This window comes from Oryza sativa, chromosome 11 (assembly GCF_034140825.1).
Source record: "Oryza sativa Japonica Group chromosome 11, ASM3414082v1".
Taxonomy (NCBI): domain Eukaryota; kingdom Viridiplantae; phylum Streptophyta; class Magnoliopsida; order Poales; family Poaceae; genus Oryza; species Oryza sativa.
Genome location: NC_089045.1, coordinates 11,867,775 through 11,885,139, shown reverse-complemented (window position 1 = coordinate 11,885,139; position 17,365 = coordinate 11,867,775). Strand labels below are relative to the sequence as shown.

General features: G+C 40.7%; 1 protein-coding gene, 2 long non-coding RNA genes and 1 pseudogene across 4 annotated transcripts; 2 read left to right on the top strand and 2 right to left on the bottom strand.

Moving 5' to 3' along the window:
* The first annotated feature begins 831 nt into the window (after positions 1–831).
* On the top strand, positions 832–2,192 carry LOC4350334 (flavonoid O-methyltransferase-like protein Os11g0303600). The gene has a single exon (XM_026021514.2). It carries the CDS (start codon positions 913–915, stop codon positions 1,771–1,773), a length of 861 nt encoding a protein of 286 aa, XP_025877299.1. The 5' UTR covers positions 832–912; the 3' UTR covers positions 1,774–2,192.
* Positions 2,193–7,300: 5,108 nt separating this feature from the next.
* Positions 7,301–8,695, bottom strand: LOC4350333 (uncharacterized). 2 transcript variants are annotated; one of them, XR_010737286.1, is made up of 3 exons: positions 7,889–8,695; positions 7,683–7,821; positions 7,301–7,449 (listed from the first exon to the last, which is right to left on the bottom strand). It is a non-coding gene; the product is annotated as an uncharacterized lncRNA (long non-coding RNA). The 2 variants fall into 2 exon arrangements; XR_010737285.1 differs by having other exon boundaries at positions 7,351–7,491.
* Positions 8,696–12,739: 4,044 nt separating this feature from the next.
* Positions 12,740–13,170, bottom strand: LOC107276078 (argininosuccinate synthase, chloroplastic-like; annotated as a pseudogene).
* An 878-nt stretch (positions 13,171–14,048) lies between these two features.
* Positions 14,049–17,068, top strand: LOC4350331 (uncharacterized). Its single transcript, XR_001541031.3, has 5 exons — positions 14,049–14,402; positions 14,486–14,548; positions 14,655–14,742; positions 15,218–15,398; positions 16,375–17,068. It is a non-coding gene; the product is annotated as an uncharacterized lncRNA (long non-coding RNA).
* The last annotated feature ends 297 nt before the right edge of the window (positions 17,069–17,365 follow it).

Below are 17,365 nucleotides of genomic sequence, written 5' to 3'. Positions count from 1 at the left end.
GAGGATCCATACAATGAGAAATTGGTACACCGCCAACAGGGTGAAGTTTCATCAGTAATAATCAAAACACTTTTATGTCTACCCACTCCCCTAGCTTGCATCCCAACCCTCATTGGAGAGTCTACATATAGTAATGCAAGTAGAAAATTAATTAAGTAGAGTCAATTCTCAATTCTTTACAGCAGTGATGGTGTCATGGCCAATTATTTTATTTCCAGGCAAGAGACGTTAGTTCCATGACCAGAAACAATACTTTCCCTCATAGAACATATCCTATGCATACAAGTTTTTTATATGCACTCCGTACAAACCAATTAACAAATATCACGAAAAATTCTCGAAAGAGAATCTGACATGTATTTTTAATAGTATTACAAAGTCTTATATGCAAATTCATTATATTTTAGCCTTAAAAAAGTGAGAGATCTGACAGTTTTCAGAGTAAAAATCTGTCAGAATTTTGTCTTTTCTACAAGTAAAATATAATAAATTTGAAGATGAGATTTCATAGATAATGAATTTGCCTATTGAAAAGTCCAATCTTTTTTAGAATTTTTCGTGATATTTGCTGATTGGTATGCATAGAGTATGTATGGAAACCTTGTGTGTATAGGATATGTTCCCTACTTCTAATTGTTAAGTAGATGGTCGTTGTCATTGATTCTTATGCTTGTATTTGACTATTCATCTTATTTTCAAAGAAAATTATAATTATAATTATTTTTATTTGGTTTTGTCATTAATAAAGATAATTTAGAACCACTTTTATTTTTATATTTGCATAAAAATTATAATATGATAAATGATAAGTATATCCTAAAGCCAATAGCGTCCCCTATTAAAAACCGAAAGGATTACTATTTATAACCCTCGTAATCGCGCCAGAGTCAGACAGACGATCGATAGGAAGTAATGCAATCATTTCCATCGTTCAAGCTCAGAGAAGAAGTCGAGCAGACAGAAATGGCAGCATCCGATCAGGCTCCAAGCATGTTGGTCCCGACCGACGACGAGATGCTGCAAACGCAGGCCGAGCTGTGGCGCCACACCCTCTCCTACCTCACCTCCATGACTCTCCGGTGCGCCGTCCACCTCGGCATCCCCACCGCCATCCACCGCCACGGCGGCGCCGCCTCGCTGCCCGACCTCGTCACCGCGCTGTCCCTCCCCACGGCCAAGCTCCCCTTCCTCCGCCGCCTCATGCGGCTGCTGGTCCACTCCGGCATCTTCGCCTCCGACGATGCAGGGACGACGTACCGTCTCACCCCGGTCTCCTTCTTCCTCGTGGACGGCGCCGCCGCCGCCGTGCCCGTCGTCGACGGCCACCTCAGCCAGGTGCCCCACGTGCTCGCCTCGACGTCGAGGCACTGCCTCGACACCGTGGCGGGGCTCGCCGGCTGGTTCAGGGAGGACTTCCCGGCTCCGTCGCCGCCGTCGCCGTTCGAGCACGTCCACGGCGTGACACCTCTCGAGAGCACAGCGAGGCTTGGCCCGGAGGATGCGGCGCTGTTCCAGGAAGGCCTGAGGGTGTACGACGCCTCCGGGTTCGCCGTGGTTCTCCGGGAGTGCCGCGACGTGTTCGACGGCGTCGAGTCGCTGACCGACTGCGGCGGCGGCGACGGCACGGCGGCGAGGGCCATCGCCGAGGCCTTCCCGCACGTCAAGTGCTGGACCTCGCCCGTGTGGTCGGCGACGTCCCGGCCGACGGTGTTGTTGAGTACGTGGCAGGTGACATGTTCGACTTCATCCCACCGAGTCAAGCAAGGTAATTAATTAATTAATTAACAACATGAGTGAGTAATTCGTAATCCATTTTGTATATATATCTTACACGAAAAGAAACCTGCACTAGTTCTGAATCGGTGAAACCTTTAATTTAATCTGAACACATGAAAGTTTTTAATATAACTTGAGGCGAACGCGTGCTTCGCACGCTGCACCAGTGGTGCCATTTAGGAGAATCAGTGATTACATAAGTTGAGGTAGGCAGTTGAAACAATGTTCTTTGTAAGTTCAATGAAGGACATGTATAAGTATAACTAAATGATGTATACAGATTGAGGACAGTAAATACATAACAAAACTTGCCATGTGTACGATGACAGGATATACAGTACATAGTAGCTTTATAGCAGTAGCATTGCAACAGTTCTGCTAGATGAGCACATACGACTATATTACAGATGGCTAAATTCTAATGTGGTTTGGATGCCTTTGCAGTAATTGACCTTTTTCCCCATGAATTCAGAGGATTGCATTGCTGGTTTACTGCAAGGGCCTTCTTGTTGATGTGTAAATAGAAGGCACATTTTTTGGTACGATGAATTGCTTCCACTTATGCATAGTTGCTCGAGAAGTGCTGCAAAAATACAATTTTAGTGTCAATATTGAGAGCCAATAATGTTGTGGCGTTGAACTACTCAACAATATTAGTCGTCCCCTCCTAATTTTCTTTTTCTGAATGTGAATAAAATAAGTTAATGGAGTTATTTTTGTGGCGTATGTTTAAATTGTAAGGATGAATGCAGTAGTGGTGTAATCTGTGAATGAATTAACCGAAGGAGCACCAGCAGGTACTGTACCAATCTTAGACCAATGTGAGGAAATCAATCAAACATCTCAATGACAGGGAAACACAAAAAGGATTGCCAAAACCGAAGTAATGATTTATCCATACTAAAAACACAACAAACATGTAAACAATCTAAATTGTTCTCTTAGTATTTTTCTCATAATCATGAAAGTGAACCAAATAATTTATCCAACAACATATTTATGCAGCAAATAAAGTTGAAATGGACAGGATTGTAAATGTCAATCTATCGTTAAACTATTGGTGTTGTGCATCTTTTACATAGATTATAGGTATGTGATTTTAACACTTAATTCATTGCAAGCACAATATTTTTGTGAGCAGATACTATCAGTATGTTTAAAGGAATATGATGAAACTACAAGGTACAAGCTAGTCATAATTTGGTTACAACCTGCAGGACAACACTCAACATCAACTGAAGCTTCATGGTAACACCGCAAGTTGGTTGCCTATTGTTGAGCACCTAAAATGATGATGAGCAGAAACAAACCAACTGTGCTTCCACCAATTCCTACAGCTATAAAAAAAGTAAATTACTCATCAAAAGATCACAACATTTAGTATGTGTCGAAATCGACCAGCACAGTATTGCACAGCCAATAGTTTAACAACTGCAGTGTTAATATGTCACTTACTTAAAAGCAAAGCTGCCCTGCTGAAAGCTTAGAATGAGAAAAGAGGCTCAGCAACAGCAGCAAGAGAATATTGTAAAAAAGTTTATATATAAGCAAAGGCCTAATCAAAGTGCAAAATTAGCCCATTTGGAAATGGGCTGAACAAATAACTTGTACTATATAAAATAAAGAGTAAAGTCCATCACCGGTCCCTAAACTTGTACCGCTATGTCATCCTGGTCCCTAAACTCGCAAATCGATCGTTCAGGTCCTCAAACTTGTTCGACTGTGTCATCCCAGTCCCTAAACTTGCAGATCACTTGTTTAGGTCCTCCAACTTGCTCAGTTGTGTCACCCCGGTCCCTAAACTTGGATTTGAATATCATCTGGGTCAAATAGGACGGTCTAAAGACTTTATATTTAAAAATAATTCATAACCTTTTCACGTGAACTCTAATGAAGATAAACTTTATATCAAACTTGTAGTCCTCGACACGATCTACAACTTTGTAGTTGAATTTTTTTTATTTTAAGTCATTTTTTGTCCCAAAATGTAATTTTAAAATTAAAATTTCAAAATCTATAAACATGCAACAATATTTTGGGACCATAAACAGTTTTAATTCAAAAACTTTTCAACTACAAAGTTGTAGGTCGCATCGAGGGCTACAATTTTGATATAAAGTTTGTCTTCATTAGAGTTCACATGAAAAAGTTATGAATTATTTTTTGATATAAAGTTTTTAGACCGTCCTATTTAGGGACCGGGGTGACACAACTGAACAAGTTGGAGGACCTAAACGAGTGATCTGCAAGTTTAGGTACCGGGATGACAGTCAAACTAGTTTGAGGACCTGAGCGGTTGATTTGCGAGTTTAGGGACCGGGATGACACAGCGGTACAAGTTTAGGGACCGGTGATGGACTTTACTCTAAAATAAATGTGTAGTTTGTTTCAAAAGAGGAAAAAATGTCTCGCAAGGAACCGTGCCACTGTCCTAGTCATCATATAAACTACATCATGCTATTATTTCAACTTAACTTGTAGAAAAGCAAGGATAGGTAAGCAAAGCTTTTGCTTTAAGGTCACAACGGGCAGATTGATTAACTGCATACTTGTTTTACCAGAGAGAACCAACAGCTAATAATAGAGGTTATATCTTAAAAACTTCATATAGCTAGCTTGTCTTAAAAATAATTACTAACTTTTCCTCAAAATTAAGAGATAGTGTACAGAAATTGTGCAACCATGTAGGATTCAAACGCCAAATACAAAGTACTTTACAAACCTTCGAATGATATTTTCAATTTTACCTTGAATTAAGGGAGGCCGAGGTAAAAAATAGTACTCAATAGTTTGGGGGGGGGGGGGGGAACATAGGTTCCAGATGAAGGGCTATAAATCTTTTGCAGATTGCCATTGTTCCCTTTTCTTCAGGCTGCTCTTTGTCCTAAGATGCAATACAACAAACATGTGGAGTGCAGGGTAAGTGATAGGGAAATGATTTACTGCCAAGAGAAGGGAGAAGAGTGCATAACTGTCAGGCTAGCAACAGATTTTATTACAAATAGACTCTACAACCCCATCAATAAACACTCCATATATTAACGGGCATATTTAAGAAAAAAGAACATTGGAAAATCCATTTGTTGTTTTAAATTTCCTGATGTCTACAAATATGGGTTCTCATCCTTTGCTGACCAAAAGCACATTAGTCCATGACAGATTTAGAGCCAAACCACTTCCAAGAACATTTTAGGTGGGCGTATTTGCAATTGAATGAACACAACCCTATAGTGTTTTGTTCTTATGCATTCACAAATAAAATTTTGGTCAAATTTATACAATGAAGCAAGCATGAAGAAAGCAACAAGAGGAAAGCACATGCACCTTGTCAATTGTGGAGGCCTTCTTGGATTTGAAGGTGGACGTGCAAGTGTGGAGGCACAACGTGAAACCAACCGCTGGTCCATGATTTGCTGGAAGTACCGCTGCGGTGGATAGAGGCAGCTCTGCCCTGAACTCCCTCTCCTTTCTTACTCTTCCACAGCTGCTGCCAAGGAAGCAATTCCACAAACACATAGCTGGTACCAATGAAAATATTGTTCAGCAAAGGATGAAAATAGATAGACTACCTAGGAAATTATTGAACAGTTTCAAATATCACACTACATGATGAGCTAACAAAATAGTAATAATCAGTCATCACCAGGTTTAGCCAAAAGAAATTTAGCTGTGAACTTCTGTTCCAATTACTTTTCTATATTTCCATGCAAATTTAGAAGGAATTGTATTAATTGCACCAAAAACAGTCAATGATCTGAAATCATGAAGGATCTAAACATATACAAAGCAAACCTGAAGAGATTTTTTTATCAAGAGTGCAGCATCATTTTTTTTTTCTAGATGGAAGGGTCCGATTAAATTTTTAAATGGAAGTGCAGTATCACATTTGGAAGAGTGGCAAACATGATTAGTGCCTCTGCCAACTTCAAGAATCAGATTTAACACCGCTAAATACTTTGCATCAAACATACGCAGCTGGACCACTCGTCGGCTGGCCCTGCATGCACCTCTGCAATTGTACTGTTAGATGAACTCACCATCCATTCCCAGGACCAGAGTGGGCAGCTATACCACCATGTTGATGTGGAGTGAAAACATTTAGATCAAACTGACAGACAACAGTTAGGTGCTAATGCATCTAAGAACTATTTTAGCCCCAACTTAATTGCTTCAAAAAATTAGTCACTCACTGTATTATTCGAACATAAAAGATTTACACAAAACACTAAAACCAGAACTTCAGTCCTATCTTTCAACTGTATTACCAGCATAGAACAAATAAAATGTAGTATGTACACTGCTAGTAAATGGATAAGAGGAGCACTTTAGATCAAACTGACAGGCAACAGTTAGGTGCTAATGCATCTAAGAACTATTTTAGCCCCAACTTAATTGCTTCAAAAAATGAGTTACTCACCGTATTAGTCAAACATAAAAGATTGACACAAAACGCTAAAACCATATCTTCAGTCCTATATTTCAACTGTATTACCAGCATAGAATGAATAAAATGTAGCATGTACACTGCTAGTAAATGGATAAGAGGAGCACTAAAACCAGAACTTCAGTCCTATATTTGAACTGTATTACAAGCACAGAATGAATAAAATGTAGTATGTACACTGCTAGTAAATGAATTAGATCTTAAACGGTGTAATCTAAGATCTAACCAAAAAGGACAAGATATTTATTAAACAAAAGTGAACAATTAAACTAAGTATTCAAGTTTGGAATAGAGAAATTCAAGTGAAGGAGAAGTTCTCCATTTTTGCGGCCTACAACAAAATGATAGGACAGATGGCCACAAAGTAAAAAAAACACTCAATATGTTCAGATTATGAAAAAGTACATACAGTCTGAGTATTTGGAACCAAAAATCTATTGGATGTTCCGTTTTGATAGCACGGACTTACCCCTCTAAATTTACAGCACATCATGCCCAAGCATCTGTAATATATGTCATAAATATTAAACATCACTTTGATGGAGACCGAACTTTGAATTCTGCACAAGAAAGGATGAAATGCATCTAAGCTTGCTGTTATGGGAAAAAAGCATATAAATTTTGAAGCCAGCTATCCTAAGGGAAAAACTAATGCGAGTTCTCATAAGCATATACTGTCAATTAAGGTATGTTCTTCTATTTAACTAAAGCGTGGAGATGTATAGTTCTCGTAAGTACTCAGTAGAAAAAGATTGTTTTACTAAAATGACCAAGGTTATATTTTCTTTGTTAGATCAAAGAAGATAAAAAGCAAGAGATTGCGAACATATGACAAATTAGCTACCACATCGATGGAGTTGTTAAGCAAAGCAATCAGCATACCATGTAATGGATGAGCAGAGCATCACACTGAGGAAAAGAGCATTTGCATGGCAAACCACCACAAATCAGAGCACACATGGGAAATATAAAGCAAAAACATTATGATGTACCTGATTAACATTTTGATAGCAAAATAAGGAGTGTTATGCATAATACTTTCACCACCACAACAGCATTGATTGTCCAGCAGGCCTCCCTGGATATCCATATTATGATGATGCACTTGTTTGATGCAGCAAGAGTCGCTACTATATGTCAAAGCCAGCACAGCTTTACCTACTTCTCCCAATCAGGTCATCGCTAATTGCAACAAAGAGAGAAAAGCACACTGGCTAGAATTCCATACACTGAAAGATCCAGCATAATAGGTGGTCTCAGATACTCAGACACTGAAAGATATGATATAATATGTGGTTTCAGATATTGGGATCCTGTAATCTGACAACATAGTGTAAAAATGAAAAATTTTTAATGCTGGATAGGTTCAATCGATGCAACTTAAAGTCAGTACATGGTATACATAAGTTACAAACAACAACAGAGTAAGCAGTAGGCGGTAGAGGGATGGAGGAAAAAGTACCTGCAGAGATCAATAGTAGGTGGTGCATAGGGACGAGCGGGCCTGTATTTTAGAGATGTCCAAGAAGTAGTTGTACTCAACCTTGTCCATAATCCCTAGATCCATCATGTCCCATCCACAAAGAGACAACCACCATATCCTGGCAAGCAGACAACAACCGGATGAACCAAAATAATCAATCAAGATAGATCAAGCTGCAAACGGACCGTGGCCAATGCCGCGATCTCGGCATCTTCGCTTATCTTCGCCTCGCGCAGCCGCACATGGGATGGGATGGACCGGCAGTGAAGGGGGTTGCACGAGTTCCCCACCAGCTCTAGATCATATTCAACTTCCCCACCCAGCTATGGATCTGGATCACGGTGAGAGGGAGAGTGAGAATAAAGAAGAGGGTGGGAGAGCAGAGCCTTTCCCTGTGGAGTGCGCTGCCATGGAGAGACGACCGTCGTCGATGTTGCCGATGTGCCTCCCGTGATAGCCCTCGCCTCCGAGCGACCGAATACGCCGGCAGGGAGGTCATGGCTGACGGATCCGGCGGGCATGACCTTCCCACCGGCGGATCTGGCCCCGCGGTAGCAACATGGAGGTAAGGCGATGCGATTGGGTGCGAGAAGAGGCATCGGCGGTGCTGTGACTGTGAGGAGAATAGGGGGCAGCGGCGCGAGGAGAGTAGGTGACGCGCCGGAGTGGGGTAGGAGGGAAGAAGAAAATGAAGGAGCAAAGTCTTTCCCCATGGAGCTCGCTGCTATGGAGAAAGGACCACCATCGACACTACCGATGAGCCTCTTATACTAGACCAGCCCACGCCTTCGGGTGGCTAGATCCGCCGGCGGGGAGGTCGTGGATGCCGGATCCGGTGGCCACGGCCTCCCCTACACCGGAACCGGCCCCGCGGTGGCGAGAGGGAGGTGCGAGAGAGTATGCGGCGGCGTGGCGTAAGGGGGTGAGGAGGGCGTGAGGAGGAGGAGGCAGCGGCGTCGGTGTTGGCTAGGGAGGAGCGAATGGTGGCGGCTAGGGTTTCGGAGGAGGGGTTGGTAGGGATAAAAGTTTTTGCTAAATAGCCCATTAGTTTCCATGTTTCCGAGCGCAGTCCTATTTTCCAAATTTTCTCTTCTTTGTATTGAATATTCAATATTTTGGAGGTCTTAAATGCAATAATTTTAAACAAAAAAACTTTTGATTAGCATCTATCACGAAATATCACCAAACGCGAGGGCTTTTCTGCAAATTTTTCAAAGACGACGCGGAGGCACGAGGGCTCGCGAAATTCCACCGTTTTCCCGCGCGCGCTGACGTGTCGCGACGCGGCAGCGTCCACGCCAGCGCAAAACGCTGAGGGAAGAGCAGATCGGGGCTGGTTTGGTTTGAAGACTTTAGATTAAGGTTTGACTTTTCTCACATATTTATGTAATATGTAATATATATGTTTTCTGATTGATTTTATATTAAGATTAAGACTTACATAAATTTATCTGTGCTAGCTTATTCAAATTATTTTAATAAGACAAATAACCGAATGTTAAATAAAAATCAACATCATCATATATTTATAAAAGGGAGCACTATTTTTTTTTGTGTTGTTGACTTGCACAATTTTATCCATGGTTAGGTTAGGTTGCACCATTGGAGCGACGAGGACTGCATAAAGATCCTAGCCCAATGCAAGAAAGCGGTTCCGCTCCAAGAAGAGAGAGGGAAAGTGATAATCATCGACATAGTAGTCGGTTCTGATTCAGGGCCAATGCTGGAATCCCAACTCCTTATGGATGTGGCCGTGATGTTGGTGACCAAAAGCCGACAGCGGGACGAGAATGATTGGCGAGATCTCTTCATGAAAGTAGGCTTCAGGGACTACAAGATTGTGAAGAAATTGGGACCTCGGTGTGTCATTGAGGTCTATCCGTAGAAGTGGCCCTTGGATACATATATGATATATATGCGTCTGTGGTTTCCCTTCTTTGTTCATGGTGTGATCAAAGCGATGAATAAACAAATTTGGTCCTTCATTATTTTCTGTGATGAAGTTTCATGTAAGATCTGAAATAGCGAGATGAGATGTGTCAAGCTTGGCGTCCTAGATCTGTAAAACTTTCTTTTGGAGATCAGATCAATGGAAATAGGTGTATCAGTTTCAAAAAATGGAAATAGGTGGTGTATCATGGAACAAGTTTAAAAAAATAAAACATTTCGTCATAGGTTAATATCAATTTCCCCTAGGCGTTCATATATTTCACACTAGTGAAAAGTTTCCAAAATATTTTCCTCATACACAAAAGTGTGAACTATGCGAGCTTGGGGTAGAATATATATACACAAAAAGAACGATTCTGAAATGCGTCAGTATTACTCTACGCATTTAGTGACTACCCCTCGCTATCACCAAAAGTCAGAGGGCTGTCATAAACAATTTTGGTGACAGCATACCATCACAAAATACTGTCACCCATGATTTTACAAAAGTGGACTTTGAACAATGATTTTTTTTTATTTTTTTTTTAAATAAGACATGTCAAAGTAAAGTACAGTTAATGTTCGTTTCTCAACTAACTCCAATAAAATTGCGTGAAGTTTTTTTAAGTGTCTACGGTACACCCCTAATTGCAACACAATTAGCACAAAGTCAATAACAGAATAAACAGACATATGCATACCCACTATACATGCAATTATGTGTACTTCTAGGATTGACGGATACCAGCTCAAGTCTAAAGATTTGAGGTCCGGTGGGTTGGGCGAAAAGGACACTGTCAAATCTATGATTTTAAGATTTAAACGCTAACAGATTGGATACACAACCAAAATAGCTATCTGGCTACATAGTACCTTCCATCAATTATTGCATTTCAACATGATGCATCCATATCCATACTTGAATAGTTTGCAATCACTTGTTCCGATCCTTTAATAGGTGGACTTTGAAACAGGTAAATATTCAATGGATCCAATGGTTGATAGATTGTTACTATTATTAGTCGTCCCTCTTTTTCAAACTGCAATTGCCTAGTGAGTTTTTAAATCCATGTATAGAACTAGTCAAAGGAAAGGCATGCCTTCCAAATAATAAAGGGAGAATAGGAGCTGATTTTCTTAGGATTACTCCCTTGGTCCTAAAATATAGGATTTCAGAGTACTATTTCTCACATCTAAACATCTCTTATTTAATTTTCACTCAATATTACCCAACCATCCTCCTACTCCCCACATACCCACATCATAGTCTTTTCCCTGTGAACTTAATCTCTAAAAAATTCCTAGGATCACTTCATATTTTGTATGGAGGGAGTACGTGGCCCTATTTAGTTCGGGAAAAGAAAATTTTTTTGTTGTCACATTAAATGTTTGACCGGATGTCGGAAGGGCTTTTCGGACACGAATGAAAAAACTAATTTCATAACTTACATGGAAACCGCGAGACGAATCTTTTGAGCCTAATTAATCTGTCATTAGCATATGTTTGTTACTGTAGCACTTATGGATAATCATGGACTAATTAGACTCAAAAGATTCGTTTCGTGATTCCCCCCTAACTGTGCAATTAGTTTTTTTATTTATCTATATTTAATGCTTCATACATGTGTCCAAAGATTTGATGTGATGTTTTTGGGAAAAATATCAGGGGAACAAAACGGAGAAGGAACTAGGAGCATATGTCAAATCCTACTAACATAGGAGTACTACAATAGCAGAGGTACCATGCATAAAAGCACCGTCACTACTACGTAACTTATTTTCCCGGGCGGGCATATCTATTTTTCCGTGCGGTCATTTGGCCCGCCTGCACACCGCTGTCTGTGAAAATCATTATTTTCGCGTGCGGGCATACTATACCACCCGCACGGAATAAAAAAACCAAAAGGAAAAAAGAAAAAGAAAAATCGCCGCCCGCCCGCCTGCCGGCAAGCGAACCAGCCGCCGCCCCTCACCGCCGCGGGGGACGGCCGCCGCCGCCGGATCTGGGCGGGGGACGGCCGCCGCTGCTGGATCCGAGCGCGTGGGGGCCGGTTGCCGTTGGCCATCGCCGCCGCGCCCGCTCGCTGCCGCCGCCTCGCCACGCCCGCCTGGTCGTCGCCTCGCGAAAGTAGGAAGAGGAGAGCCCTCCCTCCTCGTCATTGTCGTCGTCCTCGAGCGGGGAAGCCCTTCAAATAATTTGTCGGGTAATAAATGATTTGAAATGAGAAAAATTGTCAAGAACAAAGTTGTAAAACGCATCAAGATCTACAACTTTTTTTGTTTTGGTCATTTTTTCTATATGACTTTGTCTCGACAGTTTGAATTTGAATTTCAAATTATGACAACTTCAAACAACATTTTCAAATACTAAATGATTTCAGCTGAAAAAGTCATCAATAACAAAGTTGTATAACTCATTAAGATCTATAACTTTTATTTTGGTCATTTCTTCATCCGATAAAGTGATTTATAAGATTGTTCACAAAATATACATATCTCTTATATTGTTTTATAAACTATAAGAGAGATATGTAAATTTTGTACAAATGTTACCATCACTTCGTCGGATGAAGAAATGACCAAAATAGAAGTTATAGATCTTCATGAGTTATACAACTTTGTTATTGATGACTTTTTCAGCTGAAATCATTTAGTATTTGAAAATGTTTTTTAAAGTTTTGAAATTCAAATTTTTAATTGATAAAATAAAGTCACAAAAAAATGGCCAAAATAATAGCAGTAAGAACATAATAACATGATAAAGCATGATTTTAGAAACATTTAGGAAAAAGAATAATCCAATTTGGAGTTCATATGAGTGAGATACACTAGTTTTAAATTTTTCAAATTTATTTTTGCATACGGCTCCTTAAGACTCCCGTATGGAAAAATCGATTTTTCCATACGGGCGCTTAAGTGAGCCGCATGCAACCTCTTAAGAGGCTTGTATGGGAAAATCGATTTTTTCATACAGGCGTATTAAGCAGCCGTCTGCGAAAATGCCGCTCGATTTTTGCATACGCCACTAGTTATGGTCCGTTTGCAAAAATGAAGAGGTCTTGTACAGAAAAATCACTTTTGTAGTAGTGATTGATTTTGTCTAAATCTTATAGACCCTTGTCCAGCACTGCCCGCACTCGTGTGGGGAGACCATACAACCTGATGAATCCCTCAGCGTTTTTGCCTGGTTATATATCTTTCCATTCTCGAACGAGGAAATGTCCTCCCCGTACAGGATGTAGGGGCTCTTCCGGGATGCAATGTTTACTGAACCCTTGTACAACTTGAGGGTAACCGAACCAGTTGTTGTCTCGGTAACCTTCTCCATGAAGGCATCCATGGATTGCTGGAGCGGGTCGAACCAGCGGCCAACATAAACCAACTTGGTGTACTTGAGGGCAAGAATGTCTTTCCACTGCATGATCTCCCTATCAAGGGTCAGGGACTCGAGCTCACGAACGGCAGCTGCCATTATGGTGTCACCGGGGGTCTTGTAGACACCGTGCGATTTCATGCCAACAAGACGGTTTTCCACCATATCAATGCGTCCGATCCCATGCTGTAGGAAATGTCCTCCCCGTACAGGCTGTAGGGGCTCTTCCGGGATGCAATTTTAGTGAACCCTTGTACAACTTGAGGGTATCCGAACCAGTTGTTGTCTCGGTAACCTTCTCCATGAAGGCATCCATGGATTGCTGGAGTGGGTCGAACCAGCGGCCAACATAAACCAACTTGGCGTATTTTGAGGGCAAGAATGTCTTTCCACTGCATGATCTCCCTATCAAGGGTCAGGGACTCGAGCTCACGAATGGCAGCTGCCATTATGGTGTCACCAAGGGTCTCATAGACACTGTGCGATTTCATGCCAACAAGACGGTTTTCCACCATATCGATGCGTCCAATCCCATGCTTCCCACCAATTTTGTTGAGCTACACAAGAAGGAATGCTGCTGAGATATTTCTTCCATTTATGGAGACTGGAACCCCAGCAACAATACCAATTTCCACATATCGATCTGCATGCACAAAGTGCAAAACAAAAAACTAATTTATTACGTCATCACATCCAAATGTTATATTACTCTATCTAAACGTCGTGGGAGCGGTGAAAAATTAGCTTGCCACGTCATCGATTTTTTCAGAAAACATCCTGTGCTTCTGTTTAATTGTGCAGGGGTTTCAGCTACTGTGATCCGTTCGATCTTGGCTAGGAGCAAATCCATCCATCCACGTTCCTCAGCGTGCCATTTCTTTGGGCTGGTCGTTCGTTTGGCCCAGCCCAACTGTGCCGGCTCTTCCATAGCCCTCGGATCAGTGGAAGGACGAACGAACGGCCTTGATCTCTCCAGTGGTGAAGCGCCACCAAAACCCTAGTGCGCCGTCGATCTCGCCGCTCTCGCGGCCCTTTCTCTCCCCGCCAGCTCATGCCTCGCCTCCGTGCGCCGCGCTCCTCGCCCTCGCTCTCGCTCGTGCAGTGACATGTCACGCGCCGCCGCCTTCACCTCCTCCAACGGTCCATTGACGATGAAGACGGAAAGAGAGAGGGCGAGAGCTAGAGGGGATGGGGAGAGGAAGGCACGCAGCGAGTTCCCCTCCTTCCTTCGTAGCAATTGGTGCTTCCACCAGCAAGCTTTCTATAACGTGGAGTGTCGCCGACCACGGCCGCAGCCTCCTTCCTCTGGATTGGACTCCACTGGGAACTCCTCCGACATATCAAGTGTGCCTGTCCACCTTCTACCTCTGAGGCAAAGATTGGATCAAGCAAGCTGGGTTGGGCTTCCTGTTTCCACGGTGCTAAATCCTCATTTCTTCTCCATTCTCTACACTCACATCGTTTCCTGTTTTTTTTACAGATCTGACTCAGCACCTTGATCTGCTCAACAACCGGAGCCCCCACCTCCTTATACATCCCAAAGGTGATCCTTCGATCGATCCATGATAGACAATCTTGGTTGATTTCTGTGTGTTCTCTTATGTCCTGTTCATGCCTCATACAATTGACAGTTTTTTAACTTGCCACAGATGGATATGCATCTTCTGTATTCAGTTAGGATAAGGCTTCCAAGGTCTGCATAAAGCAACCGTGAGACTCACATGCTACAAAATTTTGGTATTTTCTTCATTCTTCCAAAATCCTTGGTTGATTGCTGTTGGGACCGACCTAATCTCATGATAGTTATGTTAACTATTATAGTTCCTTAGGTGCCAGCAAATAACTAACCTGGCCAAGTAAAAGACCATAAGAATGATTGCTGCATGAATTACCACTTGCTGTATAACTGTATTACTGCTCTTTATCTGTGTGTGTGTCAGTGTTTTTGCTGCCCATAGTTTGTTCTCTAAATGTGTGTTGTGCACTGTAAATTGTCTACAGAACAAAGAGTGGATGATGCATTGTATGGTGATAGAAAGAAGGATGTGACACATATTTAAGCCTAAAAACAATTCAATTTAGAAAGGAGCTATGGTGGATGCTTTGCTTCTCCCGCAGCATCTTTCTATTTCATTTTTCATAAATTGTATTTTGAGGCACCATTCTTGCTCTAATTATTGGGTGGTAAATGGTCGTCGCTTTCCTATTTCAGGTTTCACATGATGTTTATGACTGAAAGTAATGCAGTATCAGGCATGCAAAAATAGAAGTTTAGTTGATCTACTGGTGCTTCATCTGCAAACACCATGGATCAGTTCATGACAGCATGACCATAAGGTTGGGAGGGACAAGAACAAGGTGTCCATTAAAGTTATGGAGATAATGCTGTTCAGGTAATGTTAATTGCTAACATGGACATCATAAATAATTTATTTTGTTCCTGTTTTCATCATGCTGCCATTTACGCAGTGTTGAGTTTTAATGGTGGCATGCACATTAGAATTTTCTTACTGATGCTGTGATCAGGTAGGTTGGATAAAAGTTCTGCTTTGCTTCTAGCTATGTCCGCTAGCATATTCACTGTTGCAAAATAAACGTAATGGAGCCAGTTTTCAGGTTACAACTTCCAATCTACATAATTTAATATTAAGTGTTTTATAACATTTGCTCTATTTTCTACATTATCAACAAGAACCAGAATGAGAAGACTTTACCAAGCTAGAAATAATTTCAAACTTGCAGTTGCAGGCTATGGCTCAAAGTCCCGCATATTCATCTTTAAGATGTTAATTTGGAAGTTTCCTCCACAGCGAATTTTTATTCTTGAATAGCTTTTTCCATGAATCAATAACGCTATACTAGACATGTAGGATGAACAGCCAAATTTGGGCATTTTCTTCCTAAATTTTTTTTTCTAACATGACAAAGGGATTCGGAATTGTCGTTTTCTTCTGCCTGTATTTGTTAATGTACCCTTAGCATAAGGATGTATTAGTGCATGTCATCGGTCTATATTAATTTGGCTCTGACATCTAATGGTTGTGTATGGATTGTGTATATCATTTTTTTTCCACAGCAACATGTACACACAATAAAATCAATTACTTACATATCCTGTATAAGCACACTCATTTCAGTGCAGTTAACCGCATGAAATATTTTCACATTTAAAGGCCTCCCACATCTTCCATGGTTATCCGTGTTCGTACGTTTGAAGCCAATATATTGCCATGCTTTTTTTTCTTTTTCTGCTACTAGTATCATATTTATGTGTAATATAGTTAACAAAATGTTAACCTTATGTGTAATATAGTTAACTACAGAAAAATAATATATGGTGTGGATTAATTGTTATTTTTGTGTTTGCAGGCCGGTCCAGTGAAAAGAGATTAAAGAGGATTAAATTGTTTGCAGGTCAACGTTTTATTAGTTCAGTGCAATCATTCCCTGATTGTCATATTTAGTCATAAATTGATTGTACATTTGTACAAATCGTTGAAGTAGTTCTATTTAGATTTATAGGTTGCATTACTATTTGAAAATGTGTGGCACTTTATCTAAGGGCCTGTTCAGATTGATGTCATTTTCAACCATACCATTTTTGGGCATAGTTGCCAAAAATGTGGCTATGTTTAGTTTGTTGCCAAATTTTAGTAAATACATAAGAAATCCTGTCAAAATTTTGGCAATATTGCCAACTTACCAAAATTTTGGTATTGCTTACCAAAATTTGCAAGGTTTATTTTGGCTACAATCTGAACAGGTCCTAAAAGTTGATATATTCAGTACTAAGTTTACTATTATGTTGTTTTTTTGTTAGGACTACAAGAGAATACATTTGTGTATTTGACGAAAACCCGAGTTTTGTGGTCCATCAAGATCTCACTATTTTCTTTCCGAATTGTCAATGCATGTGTCACTGCAAGCTGTTTGGTCGTCTATATATGATCAAAAGATTTATGTTGTGTTTAATATTGGATTGTAAGATTTTCTTATGCCATGTATATGTACACTTTACAACTATAAATGCCTTCAACATGCATCTCAGCTCATTTGGATTATACTATGCATGTCCACACGCAGCGGAGCGCGTGTCTCTTGCTAGTATAGTATGAAGACAGACTGAGGACAACACAGCCATTTGTCATGTATTTGTAATAAAACAAAAAAAAGTTCTAAATATAATTGAATCTGTGATACTTTTTAAAGTTAAAATTAAGGCCTAAAAGAGCTTTCAAGTAGAGTTAAAACATGTGGTGTCCATCCTATGATGTGTGAAACAGCTATTATATTAGTTGCATAGTTAACACAGTTATAGTAAGTTGTTCAAACACATCTCCTTTTTGTCTTGACATGGTGT